The sequence below is a fragment of the Lygodium microphyllum genome, chromosome 10, assembly GCF_053477565.2.
Source record: "Lygodium microphyllum isolate KBCC chromosome 10, Lygodium_microphyllum_v1.1.10, whole genome shotgun sequence".
In the NCBI taxonomy this organism is placed as follows: domain Eukaryota; kingdom Viridiplantae; phylum Streptophyta; class Polypodiopsida; order Schizaeales; family Lygodiaceae; genus Lygodium; species Lygodium microphyllum.
The window spans coordinates 94,528,139-94,555,562 of record NC_141144.1 but is presented as its reverse complement, the minus strand read 5'-3'; the positions used below and the strand labels follow the sequence as shown (position 1 = coordinate 94,555,562).

The window sequence follows — 27,424 nt, the reverse complement described above, 5'->3', positions numbered from 1 at the left end:
GAGGAGACAGGCACGGGATAGAAAGCCTACTACCACTGAGAAGGCTCTAGCACAGGATGTTTGTCACCGTGCTATGCAGGATGAGCTCAATGGATGCTCGATTCCATCGAGTATGATCAGATTTGGGAGTTGGTTCTGAATCCAGGCAAGTAAAAAGTGATTGGTATGAAGTGGGTCTATCAGACCAAATACCCAACTGATGGCACCTTGGACAAGTACAAGGTGAGGCTTGTTGCCATGGGACTTGCTCAAAGAGCAAGGTTGGATTCCTCTAATACTTCTGATTCAGCAGCACGTACAACTACTATTCAGACTATGTTGGCTCTTGCAACCCACCATCATTGGCCCGTTTGTTAGATGGAGGTGAAGCCTCTCTTCCTAAGAGGCTTCTTATAGGAGATTTATGTTGATCAACCTCGAAGCTTCTACGTGTCTAAAAAGAAGAACCATGCCTAATACTTATGAAAGGCTCTTTATGGCCTAAGGCAAGCTCCCAGGGCTTGGTACCAGCATATTGACGGGTTCTTTCTTTTAAGAGGTTTCCATCGATCAAACCCCAACCCAAACCTCAAGTCATCCTTTAAGTGGATGATCTGATCATTACAAATAGCCACACACGAGAGGTGGACCATAGACAAGATACATTATGCCACAAGTTTGATATGATGAGCTTGGGCATCCTCCATTTCTTCCTAAAATTGGAGATTTGTAAGTTTGCACATGGTATTTTTCTTTCTCAACAGAAGTCATCTCTCCAAGTTTGATATAGATACATGTAAGCCCATTTCATGCCCCATGACGATGAGTGCAAGTCATCTATTGCATGTGATCCACTACCAGATGCTAACCATTACAAGTGCCTTGTCAACACCCTCATCTAGCTCATTCATGCAAGGCCAGATACCTCTTTTGCTTTCATGAAGACTCCATTGCACGCTTACTAGAGAACCGCACAACACGTCCTGCACCATCTACACAAGACTCAATCCTACATATGTAGCGGAAGCCACTCTTATAAAATAGAGCCACTCCAATTGGGCAAGAGATGTCAATACTTGACGCTCCAATACAAGTTTTGTATGACCCCCCCCCCCCCTCTCTCTCTCTCTCTCTCTCTCTCTCTCTCTCTCATGAGGCGCTGTCTCTTGAAGCAACAAGAAGCAATCTATCATGGCTTTATCTTCAATGGAGACCGAGTATTACGCCCTTTGCTCTATCGCACAGGAGGCAGTATGGCTCCAAAGTATGGTGGTGAAGATTGGCTTTCCACAAATACAACCTATAGTACTACACATGGATAACCAAAGTGCTTTGACTCTAGCGAAGTACCCAATGTTTCATGCCTGTACAAAATACATCAAGGTTCAATACCATTATGTTCAAGAGCAAATCATGGAGTCCGAGCTAGCGATGGTCTACTATCCTACGAAAGACAATGTAATGGGTCTTTTCACAAAGCCTTTGTCTCAAGCTTCTATGCTCCACCACATGAGATTGCTTAGTTTTTAGTCACTCCCCAAGATCTGAGAGGGGGTGTTAGCATTCATAGGTCGTTCGACCAAACAGCAGCATTCTTAACTAGTCAACTAGCATTATATGCAAGGACTCGTCGGCCTGTTTTCATTATGCCTCTGCTATTTAAAGCAACTGCCTCACTACTACCTGACACATTTTCTTTTAGTTTACCGCTCTCCCTCCATTCAACACACATTCTCTCTCTCTTTTTTTTTTTCGTAAAAGGTAATCGTATTAATTACGAAAAAAATACAAGATTACTTGATTACAAGATACATGACGACAATCCAAGCCATCATGTGAAGAGGTGCTAAGTACTACAAGTTACAATTTCATGGCAAGGATGCGGAGGAAATTGCCATATGCCAAGGACGGAAGTCCTCCGTAACACATTCTCTCTCTCTCTCTCTCTCTCTCTCTCTCTCTCTCTCTCTCTCTCTCTCTCTCTCTCTCTCTCTCTCTCTCTCTCTCTCTCTAGCCGTGATCGCTCACATCGAGCACTTGACGGTGGCTCGCGAGATATGGCTGGAGCTTGATCAGATGTACAATCGGATGACCCTTATGAAGCGGGTTTCTTTGGAGGTACAGATACGGACCTTGTCCGTAAACAAGTCTTCTTCGCTGTGGGAGCACATTAACAAGCTAAGGCAGCTTCAGATGCAGGTTCAGAATGCGGGGAAGCCGATTTTCTCCGAAGACATGGCGATCACACTTTTGTCCTAGTTCCCGCCACGATTCGGTACATTTTACTCTGCCCTTATTGCTTCGGGGCGAGAGTCTACTCTTCGGTGGGAAGAGTTGGTTCCTATGGTCTTGGACCAAGAGGAACAGTTAAAGGGACAAAATGCTTCCAAGTCGGAGGCGCTGACAGGTCAAGCCTCTCAGAAGAAGGGGAAGGACCAAAAGAAGAAGAAGGGGGATAACAAGTCCAAGAAGAACAAGGAGAAGGACAAGGACAAAGACTGGCCATTGGAAAAAGGATTGCCCTGACAAAGACAAGAAGGACACCAAGGATTCTGGAGCGGTGACTGCACCCTCATCAGCTGCATTTCTTCATCTAGCTGTCATTGAGGACGCTTCACCGAATGCTTCTGATGCTGCGATGACGGCTCCTCAGGCTCGAGAGTGGATCGTTGATAGTGGTGCCTCGGCTTAGGGTACCATCTCCTTTCAGTTCATAAGATTTGCTCTCTTGGCCTTTTGGTGGAGTTTGACAGTACTACGGTGCGAGTCCTTGATCGTGGATCGAGAAAGGTTCTCTCATCCAAATATGAGAACGGCATTTATAAATTGAAATCTTCCACCGCCCTCTCTACTCTTCTTCTTACCTCTCAGTCACAGTCAGAGTTATGGCATGCTCGGTTTGGTCACCTGAACTATGATTATCTTCGGAGGGCGTCACGTGGACAGCTTGTTCGAGGGTTGCCGGATATAGTGGTGACCCAGCAGCCATGTGTCTCCTGCATTCGGGGGAAGCAGCATAAGGATGCCATTCCCCACATAGCTTCGCGGCGGTCTACTTCACCGATGGAGCTTGTATCTACGGATCTATGTGGCCCTATGAGGAATGAGTCCTTGCGTGGGAGCTCGTACTTCATGCTGATCGTGGATGACTACAGCAGGATGACATGGACCTACTTTTTGGCATTAAAGTCAGAAGCTTTCTCACACTTCAAGGATTGGCTTCTCTTTGAGGAGAACCGATCGGGCCGGAAGTTGAAGACCTTGCGATCCGACAAGGGCGGTGAATTTGTTTCTAATGAGTTTGCTCGGTTTTGTGCAGATAAAGGAATTCACCAAGAGTTTGCCAATACCAACACTCCTCAAGAAAATGGCATTCTTGAACGGAAGAACCGCAGTATGATCGAGATGGCGCGCACCATGATGGAGCACCGACAGACCCCTCAGGTTCTGTGGGCCGAGGCTGTGGCTACTACCATCCACATCCTTAATCGATCCCCTACTTCGGCCGTGGAAGGGATCACCCCGTTTGAGGCTTATTTTGGGACGAAGCCAGATGTTTCTTACTTCCGGATCTTTGGGTGTGATGCCTATGTTCACATTCCCAAGGCTCACCGTGATAAATTTGAAGCAGCTTCTCGAAGACAGGTATTTGTTGGCTACAGCTCCCAGTCCCAAGGCTATCGATTGTATGATCCCGTCAAGCGTGGAGATCCAGGGGAAAGTTGGCCTCCTTCTACAGTTCCACTGGAGCCCGTGCCTTTTGATTATGATTCTGTTTCTAACACAGAGTCTACTGTTCCGCCGGTCACCTCAGAGGAGTTACCACCAATGGATATTCCAGAGCCTTCTGCTGATGGAGAGAGACGAGGGGAGGTTCGGCCTCCTCCTCGCTAGACCCGTGACACACTCCGTGATTTAGGGATCGAGGGGGTTCCTGAGGAGTGGGAACCGCACGATGGTCCGCGACGGTCACGGCGGCACCAGGCACATTCTACGGAGCTTGTTTGCTCTAACTATTGTTTGATGACCCGTGTTATGCAGGATCGAGAGCCCACCTCCGTGAAGGAGGCTTTACAATCCGCACCATGGAAGAAAGCTATGGAAGCCGAGTTGGAGGCTATTGAGAGGAATGGCACTTGGTCACTCGTGCCCTGCCCCCCGAATAAGAAGGTGATTGGCATCAAGTGGGTCTTCAAGACCACATACCTTAGCGGCGGTTCTTTGGATAAGCACAAGGCTCGCCTTGTTGCTAAAGGTTTTGCACAGCGCCCAGGAATTGACTGTCATGATACTTTTGCCCCCACAGCTCGTATGGCGACCATTAGAGTTGTTCTTGCTTTGGCTGGCCATAGGAGATGGCCTGTTTACCAGTTGGATGTGAAGTCGGCCTTCTTCAATGGTGATTTGAAGGAGGAGATCTATGTTGAGCAGCCTCCTGGCTTTGGATCTTCAGATGGGAAAGCCTACAGGTTGAAGAAGGCCTTGTATGGCCTCAAACAGGCTCCGCGTGCATGGAACGAGAAGATTGATTCGTTCCTCCAGTCTCAGTTGGGATATCGGCGTTCCAAGGCCGATCCGCAGCTTTATGTTCACACTTCCGAGGATGGTTGTGTGCTTTTTGTATTATATGTTGATGATTTGATTGTCACAGGTGATGATGCACAGCAGATCCAAGAGACGAAGTCAGCTTTACATCGCACGTTTGAGATGACGAACTTGGGTCTACTCCATTTTTTTTTGGGCCATGAGATTTATCGATCTCAGAGGGGGATCTTTATCTCTCAACAGAGATATGTACAAGAGCTCTTAGTGTCTTTTGAGATGGAGGATTGTCGGGCCCTTTCTACTCCTATGGATCCGAACTGGAAGGCCACTTCCCATTCAGCTTCTCCTTTGGCGAATGCTTCCCGCTATCGTCAGTTGATTGGGTCCTTGATTTGGCTTCTCAACACTAGGGTTGATCTATGTTTTGCAGTTGGGCTCTTGGCAGGGTTCATGAGTGAACCTAAGACGGTGCATTGGCAAGCTGCTCAGAGGATACTTCGGTAATTGAGGGGGACGTCTAATTTAGGGATTCATTACCCCGCAGGGACAGATGGTTCAGATCTTGTACTTGCAGGTTGGAGCGACTCGGATTGGGCCGGTGATGTGGACCACAGGCGGTCTACTACAGGTTACTGTTTTACCTTGGGAGCAGGTGTTATCTCATGGAGTAGCAAGAAGCAGCCCACGGTAGCCCTTTCGTCTACTGAGGCGGAGTATCGGGCCGCGTCTTCCACCACATGTGAGGTTGTGTGGCTTCGGAGATTATTGGAGGAGCTTGGGTGCCCCCAGACTCGTCCTACTTTGCTGCAATGTGACAATGAGAGTCGCATTGCCTTGGCACGGAACCCTGTTTTTCATGCCCGGACGAAGCACATAGAGATTCAGTACCACTTCATCCGCGAGAAGCTTCTGGATGAGACCATCACTGTGGAGTACTGCAAGATGGAGGACAATCTTGCGGATTTGTTTACGAAGGCACTTCCCCAGGCTCTACTTCGGAGACATTCCAAATCCCTCCGGCTTCTGCCCTGCCCCGGCTCTGAGAGGGGGTGTTAGAGATCACAACCAGGCAGGCAAGCAGTCGGCTTCGGACTGTGCAGTCGGACTGCCACGTGGCAGTCCAACTGCTTGCAGCCCAGTCGGCTGCATTTAATGCAGCCGACCTGTCCTGTTTGCGCCCTGTTTTTCTAGCTATAAATAGCCGAAGATTTCCATAGTCTCCCACACTTCTCTGCTCGCAGATTACAGATCGGTGACGTGCAGATTCCGTCTCTGTTCGCAGATTTCAGACAGGAGACAGTGCAGACTGCAGCGGACTTCGAGGTGAACAGCAGCTTGCATCGTCGAGGTGGAGACACGCAGTCCAGCGCACTGCGCCCGTGTATATATCTGCATCTCTTTGTATTCAGCACACTTTATACAGCAGATCTTCATCTTCCACTGTCTCTTTCTCTCTCTTCTATCTCTGCGTTCTCTCTCTCTCTCAGTCCTACACTTCCGCACCGCTGCACTCTGACACTCTCTAGGTTGGAGTGTCATCGAAAGGTGGTCTAACAAGCCCTTGTAACCTCGAGGAATGCAAAAAAACCTCCTAGTGCTGCAGAAATACATCAAGCCCTGGCGAGTCACCTGACTTGCATCAAAAACCAAAGATAAGCCTAGTTGTGCACATGTGATTAAATTTAGGGTGAGCCTCTTCTTCCCATCCCACACAATCAGCTTTGAAATGTCACACTGCCAACAATTCCATCTAAAAAGAGTTCACAGCCAAATGATCCTCCACAAGGTGCCACTCCGCCTTTTGGAGAACCAACTTCCGCGAGCAAACAAGCTGGGCAAGCAAGAAGGAAGAGGATAAGAAAAAGGGGGCATCAGCATTAAGAGCTTGCCACTAAGAACTATAAATGGTCGTGTTACCATGAACCATGCCCCGCTCTTCCAAAAAGAACCAGGTAATAAAGACTCAGGGGTGTCAATCAGTGCACATGGCACGAAAGAGAGACCGCCGAAGCACAACCATGTGAGTGTGCGCATCCAAAATAGCCCCACCATCCATACTTTTAGCAGTGCAAGCATGACTCCAAAAGAACCACGAGGTACTTGCATGTGAAGTGTCCTTTTTCCATTGCATAAAGCGAATGTGCGCCGTAAGAACCCTCCAAGTGGAGGTAGTCCAAGCCAAAAGGGGCAAAAAATATGTGAGCGTAGGAAGCATAATGGAATGTGCCACTTTAAGGCGAACATGGAAAGGCCAAGCCCAATACAAAAACTTCATCTCCAATTTCAGAGAAATCCATCGCAACAACTGCTAGGGCTCAACATCAATACCCAAGGGTTAGCCCAAATGCCACACGACATTCCCATGGGGGATCACCATCCCTTACCATTGCAAAGACTACAAATCCAATTCACTACAACTGATGAGGGAGGATTTGGCTACATTAATACGAAGATCAAAGGTTTGTTGGCCAAAAAGCTTCCATAAATCCAATGTCATGGGGAGATTTGCTTGTTCTGCTTTGAGAATCATAAATGTGACATCTGCTAGTGATTGGCCCACAAAATATTCGCCAAAGGGAAGAGAGAGACCATCCAACTATCCCGTTGTCACTCAGTGAGAAAGCATAGAAAGGACCAGATGGGTCGTCAAGGCAAAGAACAAGGGACCCAAGGAGCAACCATGTCTAACTGATCACGCCAAAGTGAACAGCTCAATGACACCATCATTTAGCATGACTGGCAAAGAGGCATACATGCTGATTGTGTGTATCAGACCGGACATGCACGGACCGAAACCCATAACATGCATGAGCTTTGCTAAAAAAGACCAATCCAAATAATCAAAATCCTTTTCCAGGACCAATTGAAACAGCACGACTTCGTGCTTGAAGTGCTTTGCATAGTCAATGGCCGATTGAACATTCAATACATTGTGTAAGATATTCTAACCCTTCATAAATCCATATTGGTTAGGGTGCACAAGGGTAGGAAGGTGCTTGTGGAGACGATTAGCCACGACTTTAGTGAAAATTTTATAGATAGATCCCATCAAAGAAATTGGCCGCCAATGTTTCAACATCAAGGGAGATGGCACTTTCGAAATCAACTTAGAAGCCGGCATAATTCCCATCTCCTAGATCTTTTTGCACATGGTTGCCAAAGGTTTGACAAGAGTGGTAACATATGCTTCAAAAAACTCATTAGTCAAGCCATCCCATCCTTGACTTTTGTCCTTAGGTAGATGTAACAAAACATCCATGACCTCTCCCTTTGAGATATCTCTGTCCAAATCACAATGCATATCTAGTGACACTTGATCCTTAACCAAGGCATAGAAAACTGAACGGACTTGGGTGGTGTTTTAAGTGTGAGGAGATGAAGTACCAAGAAGGTCAAGAAAATATTCTCAACACATACACACAATGGGCTGTGGGTCTCTAGCCATCAAGTTATCTGTATGCTTGAGGCGCACCATATTTTCTTGATCCGGAGAGACGTGCAAGCCTTCAAAAAATTTAATGTGACTAAGATGAAGCATCTTACAAGATCTCAGTCAAGCTTTGCAACTTGGCTTGCTGATAAGATCTCAACTAGAATTGTTGGATGAAATTTGTCAACCTTGTGGCCAGTGGTAGTAAGAACAAATCATCTAGGGAATCAATCAGCAAAGAGAGGACCAATGCCAGCATTGCTTCAACCACGTGCCAAAGCTGTCTACAAAGAGAAGCATGATGAATACCATATTGCATGGCAACCCTCTACACATTACAAGCTATTGCTAAAAGGAGTCATTGACCCCTGTGGAAAAATCACTCAAAAACCTGTCGATCAGCTATTCCATATAACCCTTAAAGACCAGATGCTTGAAATGAGATGAATTGGAACACAATGGGAGTCTTCCAAAAATTGCGCAAAAGGAGCAACATGGTAGGCAAGCATGTCAAACTACAAAGGGAAATGAACTGACAAAATGTATTGTTGCAACAACTAGATATTCAAAATCTCAAGCAAGAAAGCATCATCATGCATGATATTCATACGGTCCAAGCGAGACCATGTGGGTGAGTACTATGCTAATTGAAAAGTAGAACCCAAATCCAATAGGTGGAACCAAGACCAAATATCCTGCTTCAAAACAACCATCTCAAAATCATGGCACACGTGGCTCTCAAGTGCATCACTAAGTGCTCAAAGGTAGACTACGAATGATGAATGCACATGTTGAAATCTCACATCAATATTGCCAATCTGCAAAGAGACAAACAAGCTGCCAACTGATCCCATAGATCCTATCAAGACGAAGAGTGATAGGGTGCATAGAGGCCTATCAACCATAGTGCCTCCACTTGAATGGAATTTCAACCACCAAAAAACAGCCATGGATGTCGTTCTTGAGAAGCTATGGCAATCCACAATTTGGCCAACTTCACTATGATTTTTATGCTCAGCAGCACATAATACATCCCATCGATTGTCACAACAAATGCGCCACATATCATGCTACTTACTGCATGAAAAAATGCCACGCACATTCCAAGTGGTAGGCTTCATATGTCACGACCAAAGGATTTCAGTATCCAAGCTAATTTTGTAGGGATCGATTGGACACGGAGATCGAGGCAGACTGTCATATGTGCAATGAGAGAGAGAGAGAGCGCCAGCAAGCAATGTAGAGTGTGAGCACGTTTTTTTGGTCAATGACGAGTGTACCACTTTAGGATATATATATATATATATATATATATATATATATATATATAAAAGTACAATGTGCTAAGGGTGTGTTCACACCCATGAACATATAAAAGGCACGATGGCCCTTTATTCCCAACAACCTCCCACCTAAAGGCAATGTGCCTTAAGAGAAGAAAAGAATCAGCTAAGTCTAGATATGTACAAAGCTGAAATAAATATATCTATCCAACTCCCATCATCTGTTGGTAATGAGCAAACCGCTCTGCTAGAAGACCCTTTGTGAGAAGGTCTGCAAGATTATCATCTGTATCCACTTTGACAAGCTCAATGCTCTTCCTGTTAAGTACATCTCTAATGAAGTGGTACTTTACCTATATGTGCTTTGTCTTTGCATGAAAGACAGGATTCCATGCTAGCATGATAGCACTCTGACTATCATAATGGAGAACAGGTAACTCTGTGATGCCAAGCTCTCCCACCAAACATGAAAGCCATAAAGCCTCCTTGCATGCCTCAATGGCAGCCACATACTATGCCTCTGTAGTAGACAATGCAACACACTTTTGTAGCCTGGAGATCCAAGAGGCTGCTCCTCCTGTGAAAGTAAACACATACCCAAAAGTGGACTTGCTACAGTCCGCATGACCAGCATAGTCTGCATCCGTAAAGCCAAAAACAAATGCCTTCTGCTTTTCAAAGCAGATGCACAACTCCTTTATGCCTTTGAGGTATCTCATAATACCTTTCACTGCATCCCAATGCTTTTTGCCAAGGGTTGCCATGTATCTGCTAACCACTCCCACTGCAAAGGCAATGTCAGGACGTATAGCAACCATAGCATACATCAAACTGCCAACAACTGAAGCATATGGTATCTTGGTCATTTCAACCTTCTTATCATCAGATGTAAGGCTCTCCTCTGCACTAAGTTTCACATATGGAGGCAATGGAACCCCAATTGTTTTCCCCCCCTCCATATTGAAACACTGCAAAACTTTGGAAATATACTCCTGCTGAGATAGATAGAGTAAACCTTTCGATCTTTCTCTGAGTATTCGCATGCCAAGAATGTGATTTGCATCACCAAGATCCTTAATGTCAAAGCTGCCATGAAGACTTTGCTTCAGTGAGTCCAAGGCATGAGTATCCCTGCCAACAATCAACATGTCATCAACATACAAAACCAAGATAATCAGGCTGCCTTCTTGGTGTACAAGCAATGATCCACTTGACTTCTATGAAAGCCTTGGGACTGTATGAATGTATCAAACTTATGATACCATTCTCTTGGTGCTTGTTTCAGCCCATACAAACTCCTTTTGAGTTTACATACCACTTTTTCCTTCCCTTGTTCAACAAACCCTCCAAGCTACTGCATATATATGTCTTCATGCAGATCACCATGTAAAAACGCAGTCTTTACATCCATTTGTATGAGCTCCATATCCTCAACTGCAACCAAGCCCAAAATGGTTCTCAATGTAATCATCTTGACTACAAGAGAGAAAATCTCATCAAAATCAATTCCATGCTCATGCTTGTACCCTTTTGCAACCAATCTTGCTTTGTACTTTGGTGAGGAACCAAAAGTGACCTTCATCTTGTAAATCCATTTGCATGGAAGGGTTTTCTGCCCTTTAGGCAACTGCACTAAGTCCCAAGTGCCATTTTTTTCAAGAAATTCCATCTCTGACAGCATGGTTTTATACCATTTCTTGTTGTCCTGTTTGTCCATTGCTTCCTTGAAGCAAGATGGTTCACCACAATCTGTCAACATGACAGAATCAGCCAAATTAATTGCACCAGGAACAAACCTATCAGGTTGTCTAGTAGCCCCAGACGATCTCCTAACCCAATGGTCATTGTTTGCTGGCTGTTCCTACAAAATTCCATTTTCAGCATGCTGTCTTGGCATTTCAGCCTGCAAATCAGTATTAACAGCTTCTTGTCCTAGCTGTTCCTGCACATGTAATGGCTCATTTTCATGGGCAATACCTGGCTGATCATTTCCAACATCATTTCCTGCATTTACAAGTTTATTTACAACAAGTATTTGCTGCTGTACAGAGGGAACATTTTACTGTTCGAGCTATTTGTGCATGCGATCTTCCCGAAAGATAACGTCATTGCTGCGTACTACTTTCCTTTTCTCAGGTTCCCACAATTTATATACCCCATTTCACCCTCATCACCATATGCTAGGAAAATGCATTTACAAGACTTTGGCTTAAGTTTGATGTGTTTTTCTTTACGAATGTGCATAAAAGCCTCGCAGCCAAACACTTTCAGATGAGCATATGAAGGTGGCTTGCCCGACCACGCTTCTTGGGGAACTCCCCCTCCCCCCCCCCCCCAAAAGACCTGTTTGGTGACCAATTAATTAAGTGAACAGCTGTCATAACAACCTCTCCCCAAAAACCATGGGGTAATGAAACATGAGACAGCATCGTACGGGCCTTATCCTATATGGTCCGATTCATACGCTCTGCAACTCCATTTCGGGGCGGATTATGAGGGGCAGTGAGCTCCCTCTTTATCCCTTTGCTGTCACAAAATGCTTGAAAGGCCTTGGACACATATTCCCCACCATTGTCAAAGTGAAGACACTTAAGTGTCTTATCTGTCTGATTTTCAGCCAATGCCAAGAATTTTTTAAACTTATCAAGCACTTCATCCTTGCTACGAATAGGGTAAACCCATACTTTTCGTGTAGCATCATCGACAAAGGTGACAATATTTCTTTCTCCCTAAAGATAATCCTGGCATTTGACATACATCCGAATGTACTAACTCTAGAGGAAAAGATTTCAAAGAAAGACTTTTTATGCGACATCCATGCATATTTGCCATAAATGCAATGATCACAATGCTCAAAATCAGCATAACAAAGACAAGGCAAGTGACCCAAACGAGAAAGCACTTTCGTTCTTATTTGACTCATGTGTCCCAACCGGCCATGCCACAAAGAAACGCTTGGCTCCTCGGTCATGGCAACAACATGGTCACGCACACTAGATACATGAAGTGGATACAAGGTATCACTCTTGCAACCTCTCGCAATAACCCTAGATCCCTTACAGATCTTCCATTTTCCATCACCAAAGGTGGTATGAAAACCATTATCATCTAGCTGCCCTGTGCTAATCAAGCTCTTCTTGAGCTGAGGTACATGCCGTACATGCTGAAGTGTAAAGACAAAGCCATGCTGAAACTGTAACTGCACAATACCAATACCTGCAATCTCACATGCATAATTGTCCCCAAGATAGACAACACCATGTCAACCCCCTGTATAGGCAGAGAACCACTCACGATGAGGGGTGACATGAAAGGAACCACCTGAATCGAGAATCCAGGTACGCATGTCATAATCTGTATCTGCAAGTAAAGCATGTGCACCAAAGTGTGAAGAGACAAAGAGTACATCACTTCCACTATCACTGTTATGAGTGACTACATTCACCTCTTCAATTTTTACAGTGCTCTTCTTAGGCTGACTGTCCTTCTTCTCTTCCTTGCTATCATCTGTCTTCTTACCTTTTCCTTTATCTTTCTTCCATTTGTAGCAATCACGTTTAAAGTGAGCCTTCTTACCACAATGATGGCATTCAACATCTTTGCTACGTGATTTACTGCGTCCCTTGCCATCATATTTTCCCTTTTACTATGATCTACCCCTAGTATGCAAAGCACTGGAATACTTACTGGATGCATTGTTTTGCCGATTCATCTCTTCCATAAGTAGAGCACTCTCTACATCAGCATACAAAAGGATTACATTAGAATTGCTCATAGCAGTCCTAAATGTATCCCAACTCTCTGGTAGAGTGCAAAGCAAGAAAGTAGCCTTAAATTCCTCATCAATCATGACTTCAAGGCAACCAGCTGGCTGAAAACGGAGTTAAACTTACTCAAGTGAGTAGACATTCATGTACCCTCTTTCATACACAAATCCATAAGCTTTTTCAGCCAGTACACTTGCGTACAGCACTCTTCTATGCAATGTAAGCACTCTTCTATACATACAGTTCTTTCAATCTAGTCCATATAGCATATGCAGAATCCAAACCTTCAATGTTGAAGAGCAAGGCATCAAAAATCCAAAGTTCTATGGTTGAGCATGCAAGCTCATTTAACTCATCCCAATCGTCCTGATCCATGTCCGCAGGCTTTGCCCCTTTGGTTTTGATCGGCTTTGCTTGCTTCTTTTGTAACAGGATATTGTAGCACTGTTTTTGCCACACTGAAAAATTATGTGCGCCTTCAAGCTTCGTTATATGTATCAAATTACTGCTCTCATTGCTTCCAACCATGATTTTCAGTCCAAATGTGACCGAAAAACCAGCAAATGCAGGCCCAAACTGTCACCCACGTGACCAAGGTACAAACAAGTACCAATCAGCAATAAATGACCACGCAGAAGTACAGATTTCAGATCTGTAATTAAATTTTCATAAACACCAAACCATGTGCTACAGCATTATCCAACTGATTACAGCTGTTCCAAGGGCATGTGCATCACATTACATGAGAAATCCCAAAATTTCAGCTGCAATTTCTGTTGTACATGTACTCACGAGCATGAAATTTGACAGGAACGGTCAAAAGCCCCAAAATTTTGTGCTCAAAGCGTCAAACACACATCTGCATTTCCTCTGTCATGCATAGGACTGTCCAATTTTCCCAAAATAAAGCAATTTCAACAAACCCCCAAATTTTACCAAGTGTTGATATGCAAATTGCGCGGAATTCAACCTGCATGTACATAAAATGACCAAATGCTGCACAAATTTTGCCCAAATTGCAAAAGCCTCAAATTGCACAGGGTCCAATGTGCCTCAATGTCGAGGAATTGCGTTAATTTCAGCCCAATTTGTGCATGTACATGAAAAGCCCCAAATCTCACGGACAAAATGTCACAAATTCCTGCAATTTCCGAAACAGATTTACTTGGCCTGCATCAAATTTCCCAAATCTGGGAAAAGCCCCAAATTTCTGGGCCTAAATCTACACAGATTTGCACACTGTGCGTGTGCGCGCAAACAAGTCGTAATGTTGACACCGTCTGTTTGCCTGTCGCCCATCACCAATCACGCAGCCATCGCGCCCATCACCTGTCACGCAGCTGTCGCCCGTCACCAGTCACACAGCTGTCACACCCGTCACCTGATGAAAACATCAACCTACAATCGGCCAATCACGAACAGCTGCCGCCTTGCTGCTTCATCGACGCTGGTCTGCAGCATGGTCTCAAACCTGGTCGCCTGTGCAGACTTTGGGTTTCCAGACTGTCGACTGGCAATGCAGCACAAACGTGCTTGAAATCAATGGCAACCTGAAGATTTTGCACAACACTAGAGATGTCCAACATGGGCTCTGAGGAGCACAAACACCTTAGCTGAAGCTCTGATACCACTTTGTAGGGATCGATTAGGCACAAAGATCGAGGACTGTCGTACGCGCAGTGAGAGAAAGAGAGAGAGAGAGAGAGAGAGTGTGTGTGTGTGAGAGCAAGCAGTATAGAGTGTAAGCACGTTTTTTGGTACAATGACGAGTGTACCACTTTAGGTTTTAGATAGATATATGTATGAAAGTATAATGTGCTAAGAGTGTGTTCACACCCGTGAACATATAAAAGGCACGATGGCTCTTTATTCCCAACAAATTTTGCCTCGATTGCAATTTCGCAACCAAACAGTAAAACTCTGGCCAAAAGATCATCCCAAGCACTGTCGATTTGAGTAATATCTCATAGAAGCCTTGTGGGCCAACAAAAATTTCCTCCACACAATCACCTCACAAAATGGAGTTTAGCCATTGATGGATCCAAGAAAGCACAGGGATCCTACCGATGAAAAAGAGAACGACCGCTCTTTCATAGAAACCTTTAAAAAACCACAAAACACTCTTGATATCCCCGGTAGCATCCAATACATCCTCTTTATCCTGGGCTGAAAAGGATTCATGGCTATGTTGAACATGTTCACCCAACAATATATTGACAAATTCTAAGAGATATTCCCAATCCAAGACTTGGGGCTCTCTTTCTTTCTCTCTCGCAGGCTCACGCAAACAGTTTCCTCCCTCCCCCTCCACACACACACACACACTCTCTCTCTCTCTCTCGTCACGTCCGATGGCATCCGGTTAGTATAGTCCGATGCTAGTACTGTACTAATTGGACTAATAAATCTAGGATCTATGTCTAATGATAGAAAAAATACAAATAACTTTAAGTCTACGCTTAATGTTTGAACTTAAAAGTTAAAACATAAACTTAGAGATTCAAGTCACAAGGGAAAAAAAGAGTTAAAACAAGACTCAAGGCTCAAGACTCAAAAGTGTAGCATAAATAATGAAGCCAATGACTTTATTATGAGCCAAATGTGTAATCTCACACAAAAAGTATACAAAAATGGATTGAGATAAAAGCCATCATCCGTGGCTCAATCCAAATCAAGATACATTATTACTCCACATGCTTATATCACTCTCGACATCGAATATGGAACCCTCTTCGTCGCTGCTTAAGGAGCCATTACCCTCCTCAACAAAATCACCCTCACTAATGACATTGCCCTCATCATCATACTCGAGCTCTCTAAGCTCTATGTGAGAGACAGTGATAGGTATGTCCTCCTGAGCTGAACTAGGAGTACTTCTCGAGCCACTCCCACACCTCATATAGCATTTAAGGGCCCCGAGCATCACCAGCAACCAATGTGGATGCCAAAGTGGAAGCTCCATCACTATCGACGCGAGAGCAAATAACAACACGATCACAGCGTGCACGAGTGCGATCGACTCACTAATCTATCTCCTCGAGCTCTAAGTAAAGCTCCCTAAAGATTTACTCCTCCTCCAAGTCTCTCTCGCGAGTCGCACTTTTAAGTGTACTAGTGGAGAGTTTCAGTAAATCCACCTTTATATATATAATTAAAGAATGAAAAGCTTAGATTAAACAAATGAAACTTCTCTAAATACATTCATAATCTATGAATAAAGTTATGAACTAAAAAGTAAAAAAAATAAATATACGGTACCTGTCTTGCTATAGACATCTCATGCATATTGTGTAGCATGCGTAAATTGGAGTAACAATGAATTAGTGGCTCCAATTATCGTGTGCTAAGCTTATTACAAATTTTGGTATGCACAAGGAAATAGACGGACTAATTTCTCTCACATCCAACGAGTAAAATCCTAAACCATGTGAAAAAAAAGTAAGTTTAAACTTTAAACTTACAAGTTGTAACTACAATTAAATAAAAAAAGACAAAAGATTTTCAAACTTGTACAAAAATACGTAAGGCTACTCTTTGGAGGTTGGGCAATTAATAGCCAAATAACTTCCGCCAAAAAAGAGGCTTCACCAACGATTCCCGCTTCCAACAAATGGTAGATGCAAAAGCGATGCTCCTTTGATTGCTATAATTGGAAGGCCCCATGGTACTCTTCCGCAAAAGCCTTTGAAAGAAAGACATCACGATCGGCAAGAATATTTGTATCCATGAAGAGAGAGAGTTTTTTTAAGGCGGGATACAAGAGTGCCGCAAACCCATGTATGGATCGCTTCATCCACTCCTATCTTTTCTTTGTCAAAAAGAGAATATCATCTCTTTTAGGAGTGGTGTCCAAAATATCACTACAATAGGTGTAAGATTATAGAGATTTAGAGAAAGCTTTAAAGGTGAAATTTGAAGGAGAAAAAAAAAGTGAGATAATATGAATTATAGATTCTAAAACTTAAAAACATGCATCATTTTTAAAAATAAAAATAAAAACAATACCATGAAAAAAAGGCCTCCACATCCAAGATGGTCAATGATTGTATCTCCTCCATCACATCCACCATAAGATGATAGAGAAGGCCAATAGAAGCCCTCTCCATATCTGTCATGCGAAGCACCTTGTATAGGGGAGTGACAACAATAACAATGCCTCTCGTATCCATCCAAAATTCCTCCTTTAAGCAAAGTCTTTAAATGGCCTTTACTTCCACTTGGCTTGATAAGGACTTTCCTTCAAACCACTCCTTAAACTCATTTGATACGACCGTTTTTGGTAGCTTATTGCGAACGTCATAGAGACACTCGAGGAGAAGCCACATGATCACAAACCAAGTCTTCGAGGGCTCCTTCAACTCCAAGTCTGAGTATGAGTGATAAATCGCAAGAACTTGGACCTTGGAGTTGATAAAGCCACTATATCTTTCATAAGAAGATCTAGACAATGCGTTGCGCATGGTGTCCATACTATAGATAGAAACTCCGTCTCAAGTTTTCGCCCCGTAGATGTACAATTCGAGACGTTGTCCATGATAACTTGCATTACATTTTGCGGCCCAACCTATAAGATTATACACGATGAAATTAGTATCAATTTGGGAGATTAAAACAATAGATAAATTACAAAATAATGGATTTAAAAACATTATCTCAATGATGGCTTGCCGTATGTGCTGATATATGAACGAGCCCGTGGTTCTTCTTTTCCTTGTGTCCATATCCACCGCTCGTGGTGGAAAGTACATGCCAAGTGGACAAGAGACAAGGACGTAGATGATCCCCCTTTTTTTACGATCACTTTATCCACCGCTCGTGGTGGAAAGTACATGCCAAGTGGACAAGAGACAAGAACGTAGATGATCCCCCTTTTTTTACGATCACTTTATCCATCGAATAGGATAGAGCATCCATACTTCGCCCAATCGACACGCATAAACTCAAGGGACTTATCAATTCTCTCTCTCTCTCATCGAGTTTCTTGGTATGCATGTCATTGTATATGACACCGTATCATCCCTTGCATGGACCAACGGCGACAATGGCTTTCACCATTCACTTCCATCGATCCACTTTGAGAATATAAAAAGAGAGATTGCACTCAATTATGATGCGTGCAATCTCTATTTCCGCTTGCCTTTATCTCTCCTTGAGAAAAGAGAGAGAACCGAAAACTTGCCTCATTGCTTCGGCAAGAGTGGCTTGTCTCTTGGGCATATTAACCATCCACTTTCATCGATCAACTTTGAGAATATAGAAAGAGACATTGCACTTAATTATGATGCATGCAATCTCTATTTCTGCTTGCCTTTACCTCGCCTTGAGAAAGGCAAGAAAACCAGAAACTTGTCTTGTTGCTTGGACAAGAGTAGCTTGTCTCTTGGGCATAGGTACACCACTAGAATGGCTTTTTTCTAGATGGAATAGAAGAGGCCCCTCCAACGGAGAAAACTGAGACAATTGGAAAGGGATCATCTTCCACATCTGAGACCTCATGATCAAGAGAGATCATCTCCTTACTTACCCTTGAAAGGCCTTTGTGTCGCTTCAATGGCAAGTATTTCCAACAACAATCTCCATTGACATCGTCGAGAATACTGGGGCATGATACGGCCTCCCCTCCTAATTTGCAAAGGTGGATGAGAAAGCGAGTGACGGATGAGATTTGAGAAAGCGAGCGACAGATGAGATTTGGAGCTTTGGGCAATACTTGCATTGCCACTTGCAAGCACTAGATTTCTTCTTCACTTGTTTGAAGTAGCCACAATGCAAGCAACAAGCCTCGTGGAGAGGAAGTGCCATTGATGATGTATAGAGAGAGCCTAGAGGGTCACAAGTTGAGGGTGAGATGATTGAAAAAATGAGTGGAAAGAGGTTGCAGAGAGATCATCTTCCACATCTGAGACCTCATGATCAGGAGAGATCATCTCCTTACTTGCCCTTGAAAGGCCTTTGTGTCGCTTCAATGGCAAGTATTTCCAACGACAATCTTCATTGACATCATCGAAAAATACTAGGGCATGATGCGGCCTCCCCTCCTAATTTGCAAAGGTGGATGAGAAGGCAAGTGATAGATGAGATTTGGACCTTTGGACAATACTTGCATTGCCACTTGCAAGCGTTGGATTTCTTCTTCACTCATTTAAAGTAGGCACAATGCAAGTAACAAGCCTCATGGAGAGAGGGTGCCATTGATGATGTATAGAGAGAGCCTAGAGGGTCACAAGTTGAGGGTGAGATGATTGAAGAAAGGAGTAAAAAGAATAGAGAGCTTGAAGGAGTAGAGAGAGGCTAGAGCTTGATGGAGGAGGAGGTTGGAAGGGTTGAGAGGTCAAGGGAAAAGAGAGCTTGAGAGAGTAGGAAGGATGGAGGGCTTGAAAGGAGTAGGAGGGGTAGAAAACCTGAAAGGATAAATGAGATGGTGGGGGGGGCGAGGATTTTTATAGAAAGGGAGAGCGCTTTAGGGTTTAGGGTTGGGGGGGGGGGGGGGGAGAGAGAGAGAGAGAGAGAGAGAGATTTCAAATTTTAAAAGAGGATGGTTGCATTGTGCCATTGTGTATATGAGAGAGAGAGAGAGATGAAATTTGAATCATGAGGGAGGAAGAGGAAAGGACAGAGAGTTTTTAAACTTGTTAGTTTAATCTTTAATCTTTTCTATTGAGTCTGTGTGAGAGAAAGAAAAGAAAGATAAGAAAGAAAGAAAAGAATAGAGAGAGAAAATAAGAATAGAGAAGATTCACGAGAGAGAGAAAGAAAAGAAAGTAAAGAAAGTAAAGAAAAAAAGAAAGCAGTAAGAAAGAAAAGAAGAAAAGAAAGTGCTAGAAGAAACAAGGAAAAACTGTCAAAAAAAGTAACCGTTTGTTGGCCGCAAACGTACAGGTAAAGGTTGGACATGGCACAATCGACGCAATCGGACAAGACCGGACATCGCGGACGAGACCAAGCATGGCAAACGGGACTAGATGGATCGGACAAGTTGACCCGACCGTCAGATGGACAACCCTACTCTCTCTCCTATCAACCTAATGTAATGCCATAGTTACAAGTAATGGGCAAGACGGACGTGTGAAACGTTGTCCTTGAGACGGTTTCGCGAGAGGAGACATGTCACTTCTGCACATGACATCACTTTCTTTGGCATCACAATGTGCAGAGGCAAAACATCAAATGTGACGTATAATCTTGTTTGTAACAAATTAAATGAGAGATAATGTGATAGAGATCACATGAGATCTAGCTTATTTCACGTGATGACATGTCCATTTAAAAAACTTGGCAAGCATTTGCTTTTCTAATGCGATATCAACTCCTTCATTTGCACTGCAAAACTATTTGTAGCCATAGCCTGTTAGCAAAATTGTCAGCTCATGTGTGAGTCTATGCATGCTTGATACATTGGGCGCATTTGTATGTACGCTTCGTGGAATGGGCACGTATAGTCCTTTAAGCTGACATTGTTTATCAAGTCCTGGTTATGTCATGCTTAGGTTATTGAGGTATTATGGTTTGATTGTATGATACGATTATGGGTGCGGTCTGTAGTTTTCTTTTTTACCTGATATGAGGTCTTGGGTGCCTGCTTGTTGCATAGCATGAAGCTTTCGATCGCATATGTGTAGGGGTCATGCCAAATTTTTTTCTAGGATGTGGATTATTTGGGGTGGTCAATTGATTAGTTACGCCTATGTGTGCTTATTTTGATTGATTTCTTTTTTATAGCTATTTTGTTATCTTGCAGGCATTCACTGTGATTGTCCATGTTTGTGGTGTGTGTGTGTATATTCCATCTGAATGACGCCTCAAGCTCATGTGGCTTTTGGAATTTTATGCCAGTTGGCCAACACGCAAATGGTCATTGTCATTCTTCGCCAATGCCCACATAACCAATGACTTAATATTGTGCGCAATTGTCTCATGTTTGGTGTATGGATTCCATTTTCCAAGCACATCTTTGTGTTCTCTTCCTTTGCAATGTTCCCTCTTTCTGTCTCTTCTATCTTATGTTCAGCAATTTATTTCAGCATTTGTCTATACTTCCATAGTTGCACCACTTTTGATATGATATCAGATTGCAAGATCTAGGCTCCTAGTGCCGTGTTCTTCTATAGATTTCACGTCTTCACCTTCTCATTGCTGATCAGGCAACAGTCTATTGCTGCTCCCCGACCTATTTGCTGCCTGTCCAAGCTGCGTTTGTTGCATTTAATACAAGACTATATTGCAAAAAAGCCCTAATCGTAGGTTTGATCTCCCTTCTCTCTCTCTCTCTCTCTCTCTCTCTCTCTCTCTCTCTCTCTCTCTCTCTCTCTCTCTCTCTCTCATATCAACCTGATGTAATCCATAGTTACAAGTAATGGTCAAGACGAACGAGTGGAACTTTGTCCTTGAGACAGTTTCGTAAGGAGACATGTCACTTCTACACATGACGTCGCTTTCTTCAGTATCACAATGTGCCGGGGCAAAACATGAAATGTGACGTATAATCTTGTTTGTGACAAATAATGTGATAGAGATCATGTGAGATCTGGCTTAGTTCATGTGATGGCACATCAATTTAAAAAACTTGGCAAGCATTTGCTTTTCTAATGAGATATAAACTCCTTTGTTTGCATTGCAAAACTATTTGTAGCCACAGCCTGTTAGCAAGATTGCCAGCTCATGTGTGAGTCTATGCATGCTTGATGCGTTGGGCACATTTGTATGTTTTTAAGGCATTTTATAGTGGTCATTTCATGTGGCTTTTGGCATTTTATGCCAGTTGGCAAGTACACATGGTCATCGTCACTCTTCTTATGGACTTCCCGTTGGAGAGAGGAGCCAATGCCAATGCCCACGCAACTAATGACTCATTGTTGTTTGCAATTGTCTCTTGTTTGGTGTATGGATTCCATTTCCCAAACACATCTCTGTGTTCTCTTCCTTTGCAGAGTTCCCTCTTTCTTTCTCTTCTGCCTTATGTTCAGCAATTTATTTCAGTATTTGTCTATACTTCCATTACTGCATCACTTTTGACATGGTATCAAATTGCAAGATCTAGGTCCCTAGTGTCGTGTTCTTCTATTGATTTCAAGCCTTCACCTTCTCATTGCTGATCAAGCAACTGTCTATCGTTGCTCCCTGACCTATTTGCTGCCTGCCCAAGCTGCGGTTGTTGCACTTAATGCAGCATCAGCCTGAGTTTACCCCATTAGTACCTGCATTTTCAGGTTGCGCTGCAATTTCTCCCCCTAGCGGCTCCTACACCAATGACTCTTGTTGATTTTTGCTCAACATATCTGCATTTTCAGGTTTGCTCTTGGTCTTGTACATGGTGACATCATGAGACTGTTTTCTACATGCCTTTTTTGTTATTTCTTGCTGTTTTTTGACAGAGTCTTCTTCATTTTGCAGCTGTAACCCTTCGCTTCTAATCAGATTTTTGATTGCACTACATGTGAACACTCATTTTGTGAAGTCTTTGCTGTTGGTTTGGCTGTGTTCTCTCTCCGTATACCATCTACCTTCTTATCTTGTCTTCTCATCCTCTCCATGTGGCTCCTCCATGCACTTTTACAGATGATACGTTACATAGACATGACTATCATACATGGAGTGTTGTGATGAAAGCCTAGTTTGTGCAAAAGCAGATTTGGTACATTGTTTGTGGAGATATTCCCCGTCCTTGGAGTCCTTTTCCTCTTCCCAAAGATTTTGATGAGGACAACCGTGAGGAAGCTATGCTTACATGGGATTCAGATGATGCACATATCTATTCTGCTCTTCTTCAAATGTATTTCTAAAGAAGTTCTACTAGCGGTTACCTCCTGTAGGACATATCCCAAAGTATGGTCAAAGCTTCAGATATATGAGGCACCTTCCACCATGAACGCAATGATCCTTTAAGGACAACTGCAACAGATGGAAGTTTACATCTAAGGACACTATTCACTCCTTTTTGCTCCATATTACACAAGTACATGACCAACTTTGACACGTGCAATCTACCTTTCCAAAGGGTGATTGAGTATGGGTAGTCCAAAGCAGGTAAAGTTTAAACACTTAACCATAACATTTAAAATTTGTTGTTTTAACTTTTAAACTTTGAACTTTGAAGTTTAACTTTATACTTTACAATTTAAACTTTAGCATTTACAATGATCAATCTTACATGCATCACTGCATTGTGTAGGTGAATGTTGATACATTCAAGTTGACGAGCAACACTCTTCCGAGTATACATAAGGAGGTGGACGAGGAGGAGGAGATGATTTTTGCAGAGCTCTATAGAGAGCTTATAGCAGCAAATACTCGTGACACTCGCATTCAACGTGTTCATGGGCGAGGAGTTCGAGTAGGTGATAGCAGGGGCATGGTCATTCAATGCTCTCCATCATCGAGGGGTGGTTCGAGTGGCTTGCAGACATATGTAAGGCGGGGCTCTAGTAGTTCACATCATGTGCCTCATGATGACATCCCCCCCTTGCCTACACAACAGCTACCTAGGAAGCCATCATTTGATGATGATGGTAACCTCATAAATGAGGATGAGTATGAGTGTGTCTCATCATCGAATGCCGAGGACTCATCTTTAAACTCTCTTGATGAGCACTCAGATGGTTCTGATGATGATGATGATAGTGATGCCTCATCATAGATTCATATGACATAGATCTCTCTTTTTTTTTTGTATCAAATATACTAGATTGTAGTTGTATCACATGTTTTGCGTAGCCCATCCAACCACGATGGTCACCCTCATGTATTCATCTTATTCTGTAATGAAATGGCTATTTCCACTTTAAACATATATTCTATGATCTATCATTTAATGATTTATGATTTTTGTTATTTAATAAATCATCTTAATTTTTTTTCGTACCAATATCGTATCGTACCTTATAAAATCATAAAGTACCAATTAGTACCGTATTTTATCGTACCGTACCATATCATACCTTTCGTACCTAACAACTATGACCCACAGGTTGCTCCCCCTCCTTTGAAGAAGGTCACCTGCTCCCTAGAGGATTCTAGGAAGATCCAACTACCCTTCATCCGCTGGGACAACATAGCCATCTCCTTCCCTCATCTTCCTACAAGTGCTGCCACCCATCTCCCACCAAAGCTTCGAGACAATGCAGACAAATTCAATCTCTTTGAAGTCACCAACTCCTTGGCTCTCCTCAGCCTACATCCTAGAGACACAAAAGCATGAGGTCATTGTATCTCATTCCTTAGTGTTTTATTCACGCTCCGAGTTTCTGAGTTCATTCACAATTAGTGTTTGTTATGCACACTCGCTTGTCTCCTCTACAAACCTCTTATTTCTTTGCATCTTTCACAAAACCACTTGCTCAAATATTTTCCGTACTACATCCATCTTAGCTAACCCATTACTGGTGATTTAAACCTTTAGTATGCTAAATTTGGGTCTTTGTGTTACTGACAATTATCTCGTGTGAAATTCCTTGGATTGCCTTTCTCTCTTTAGTCCTCCCATGATAAGCTAAACATTATCAAAACACTTGACACTCTCAAAGGCAATCCAAAAGATCTCATAATGTTAGATCTTAACTTGGATTTGTATTTCATTACTTGTTAATATTTAAACCAACAGTTATGATTTAGCAAATACTTACCCATATACCTTGAACATTTGCAATATTAGACTCTGTATCAATTGATCTCACTACTCCAACTTAAATTGTGGAGAAGAAAGCCATCAAAACGCAACAAGCTGCATCATATAAGCTATTAAATCTTTGACCATAACCACACAAGAGAGGTTAGTACAGAATACTACAAAGAAAATTGTCCAAAGAATCATGCCCATCATTTCAATCAATATTTTGATGGGAAATTATATGGAGAATTGTCTCTCATTCCTTCTCCTTCCGTTTGTTAAATTAGATTATTGAACTCCGCAAGGACCCTTCCATTTGAGCACTAGAGACATTGTAGTGGACACTCACAAAACCTAGGCGTGGTCAAGTATGGCACTTGTGCACACACTTCACATAACAAATAGCCATCTAAATAACAAAACTTTTTGGCATGCCCAACAAGAAATGAGAAGATAAAATTAAATAGAGATTCAAAGTTTTCAAAGGACCTTCCATATACTCTTTCAAAAGAAAAAGTAGTAACAATGTGAGTGAAACAAAATCCTTTTGTATCAAATTAAGAAATAAGTAAACTCCACCCATTTCTCTCTTTTTCGAGACCATAGCTAGAAGTTCATGGCAACACACACACCACACAATCTACCTTGCCTTGAGAGCCTTGCTAGATACCTATGTGTGTGCATTATTGAACTCCTTGTCACCCAATCACTTGTATAAAATCAACAACTAAGCAATCCCCAATCAAAACTGCAGCTACACATCCATAGCACGTAAGCACACTACCACGCCTTAGCCCTTGCCTTGAGAACCACATTGAATCGAGGTTAGGAAACAAATGGCAAAAGGGACCTAAAATCAAAAAGTGAGAGGGCTGCAAGAGAAGTCCCCTTGAACAAGGCACGCCACACACACTACAAACACCACAAGTATCCCCCCTGGTAAAGAGGGGAATCAAATAAACTTTAATCTTGCCGCTTCTACAATACATCCAGTTAACAAAGCATTAAACACTTGATTGACACCATTCTAGGAACTGCCCGAGTTTATGACTCTCATACAACATGCAGAATCAATCAACGCAATCTTAAAACTTGCTGAGTGTTATAAATTACTAGATGCTTTGAAATATGAATGATATATAACTAACTCACTTCATGATTCGAAGGTCGGCCAAATTGTTTGGGATTGTTAAAATACCAGAGTCTATATCGGGCATTGTCAAATAGATCAGCGACAGAGCCAATGTGAATGCAGCAAATACACTGAGAGCAGCGAGCAGTTCAAACTGTGAAAATGGCACCTTATTCCCAGACAAGGTTTTGATTGCATCCCTCTGCTTTTGAGCATCCACCACCACCGGAGCCCTAAACGAGGGCAGGGCTATATATGACAACATGTATGACAAGAAGGACACTTCAGCATTCATTTGGCTGACTTGAACATTCATCGTTGCTCAACTAAAAAGGCGACGAGTCTCTGTTTGGTTCTGCTCTTTGACAATACTGCTGTGCTTCTCTGCTTGCAGGTCCTTAAGGCATGAACAGAGAAAGGCTCTTACTAAAGAAATTATACGGAGCAACCTGCTTGCCGCATATACTCATTTCACCATCGCACGAAGTGCAGGTACACCCTGTTCAAAGGGAGATCCGTGTCTGCATTTCAGTACGGAAGGGTTTTGCCCTTTGAATGATGCAAGAGATCGAAGATAGCTTCGCAGATATTTTCTGCGATCCTGGAGTTCTGAATCGGTACTCTCCTTCAGGACAAGCAAGGGTGCTGCCTTGTGTCCTGGCTGCAAATGAATGGATGCATAACAATGCTAGCAGATGAAGGAAATGAAAGAGCAGGATAGCACTCCTTCCTGCTTGCGAGAGGGGAAAACCAATGTTTCCTTGCGAACTGCAGCTTGCAGATAAAGAGTCCAAAAGCCCCTGTTTCAGCCTCAGTCCGAGAGAACATGCGGCCCAAGGAAATGGACTTTTGCCCGTGCAGCCCCCCGGACTGAGGATGAATGTCTGGTAACGTAATTTGCCAAGTGCGTTGGAATATTTCCTCTCGCAAGGGTTCTGCGATGTGTGGGAGATTCCAAACGCAGAGCATATGCTTGCGTCTGCTTCTTCTGCGTCAAGGCATAATCATGCGCATAATGTATGGACTGGGGCGGGAATATGTGGTATTTCTGTGGAAGGTGAAAACCCGCGCAGCAGCCAAATATAAGATTAGGACACGCAAAATCAGGGCAGCTTTTCCCTTTCTCGGCCTTTTCTTGAGAGAGAGAGAGAGAGAGAGAGAGAGAGGGGGGGGGGGGCCCGGGAGGGCGGGGAGAGGCAGGGGAGGGATGGTGGGGGGGCGAGGCAGGCTTCACGTTGAGGACTACGAATGCCATCCAACCTTCCACGTGACGTTTCTCATAACATCCCCTAGTCATCCTTAGGTCTAAGACGCGTTTCCATTAACACCACCACACTACCTTGGACTTTAGAGCTATGTCACACCTATGTCCATTGAGTTTGGGCGTACAGTAACTACTACTGTAAAGATATCACTACCACACTCTTCGAAACTTAGCATGGACCCCACCACCACCAACTAGAATAGATGCTCTGTGTGCAATCATTCAGAGGAGAGACTGAGTAAGGTGAGAGAAGGAGACTTGAGGAGAGAGAATGCAAAACCTATAAATTAATGGTCACCATGTCATTTTAACTCTAGTGAGTTCATGGAGTACCTCCGCTTTTAGAGTCACTTCATTGACTCCAAAAGTTATGCCACAAAAGTTAAGTGTGGTTAAGTAAACCATCCACACATTATCAAACT

At 43.2% G+C, this 27,424-nt stretch overlaps 1 protein-coding gene across 1 annotated transcript in view; it reads right to left on the bottom strand.

Moving 5' to 3' along the window:
* The window catches only part of LOC148030298 (putative membrane protein At4g09580), a 29,510-nt gene extending 2,654 nt beyond the window's left edge, over positions 1-26,856 (bottom strand). The window contains exon 1 of the mRNA XM_087686583.1: positions 25,759-26,856. Coding sequence (XP_087542709.1) covers positions 25,759-26,054 — 296 coding nt within the window. The 5' untranslated portion in view covers positions 26,055-26,856. The remainder of the gene's footprint in view (positions 1-25,758) is intronic.
* Between the last annotated feature and the right edge of the window lie 568 nt (positions 26,857-27,424).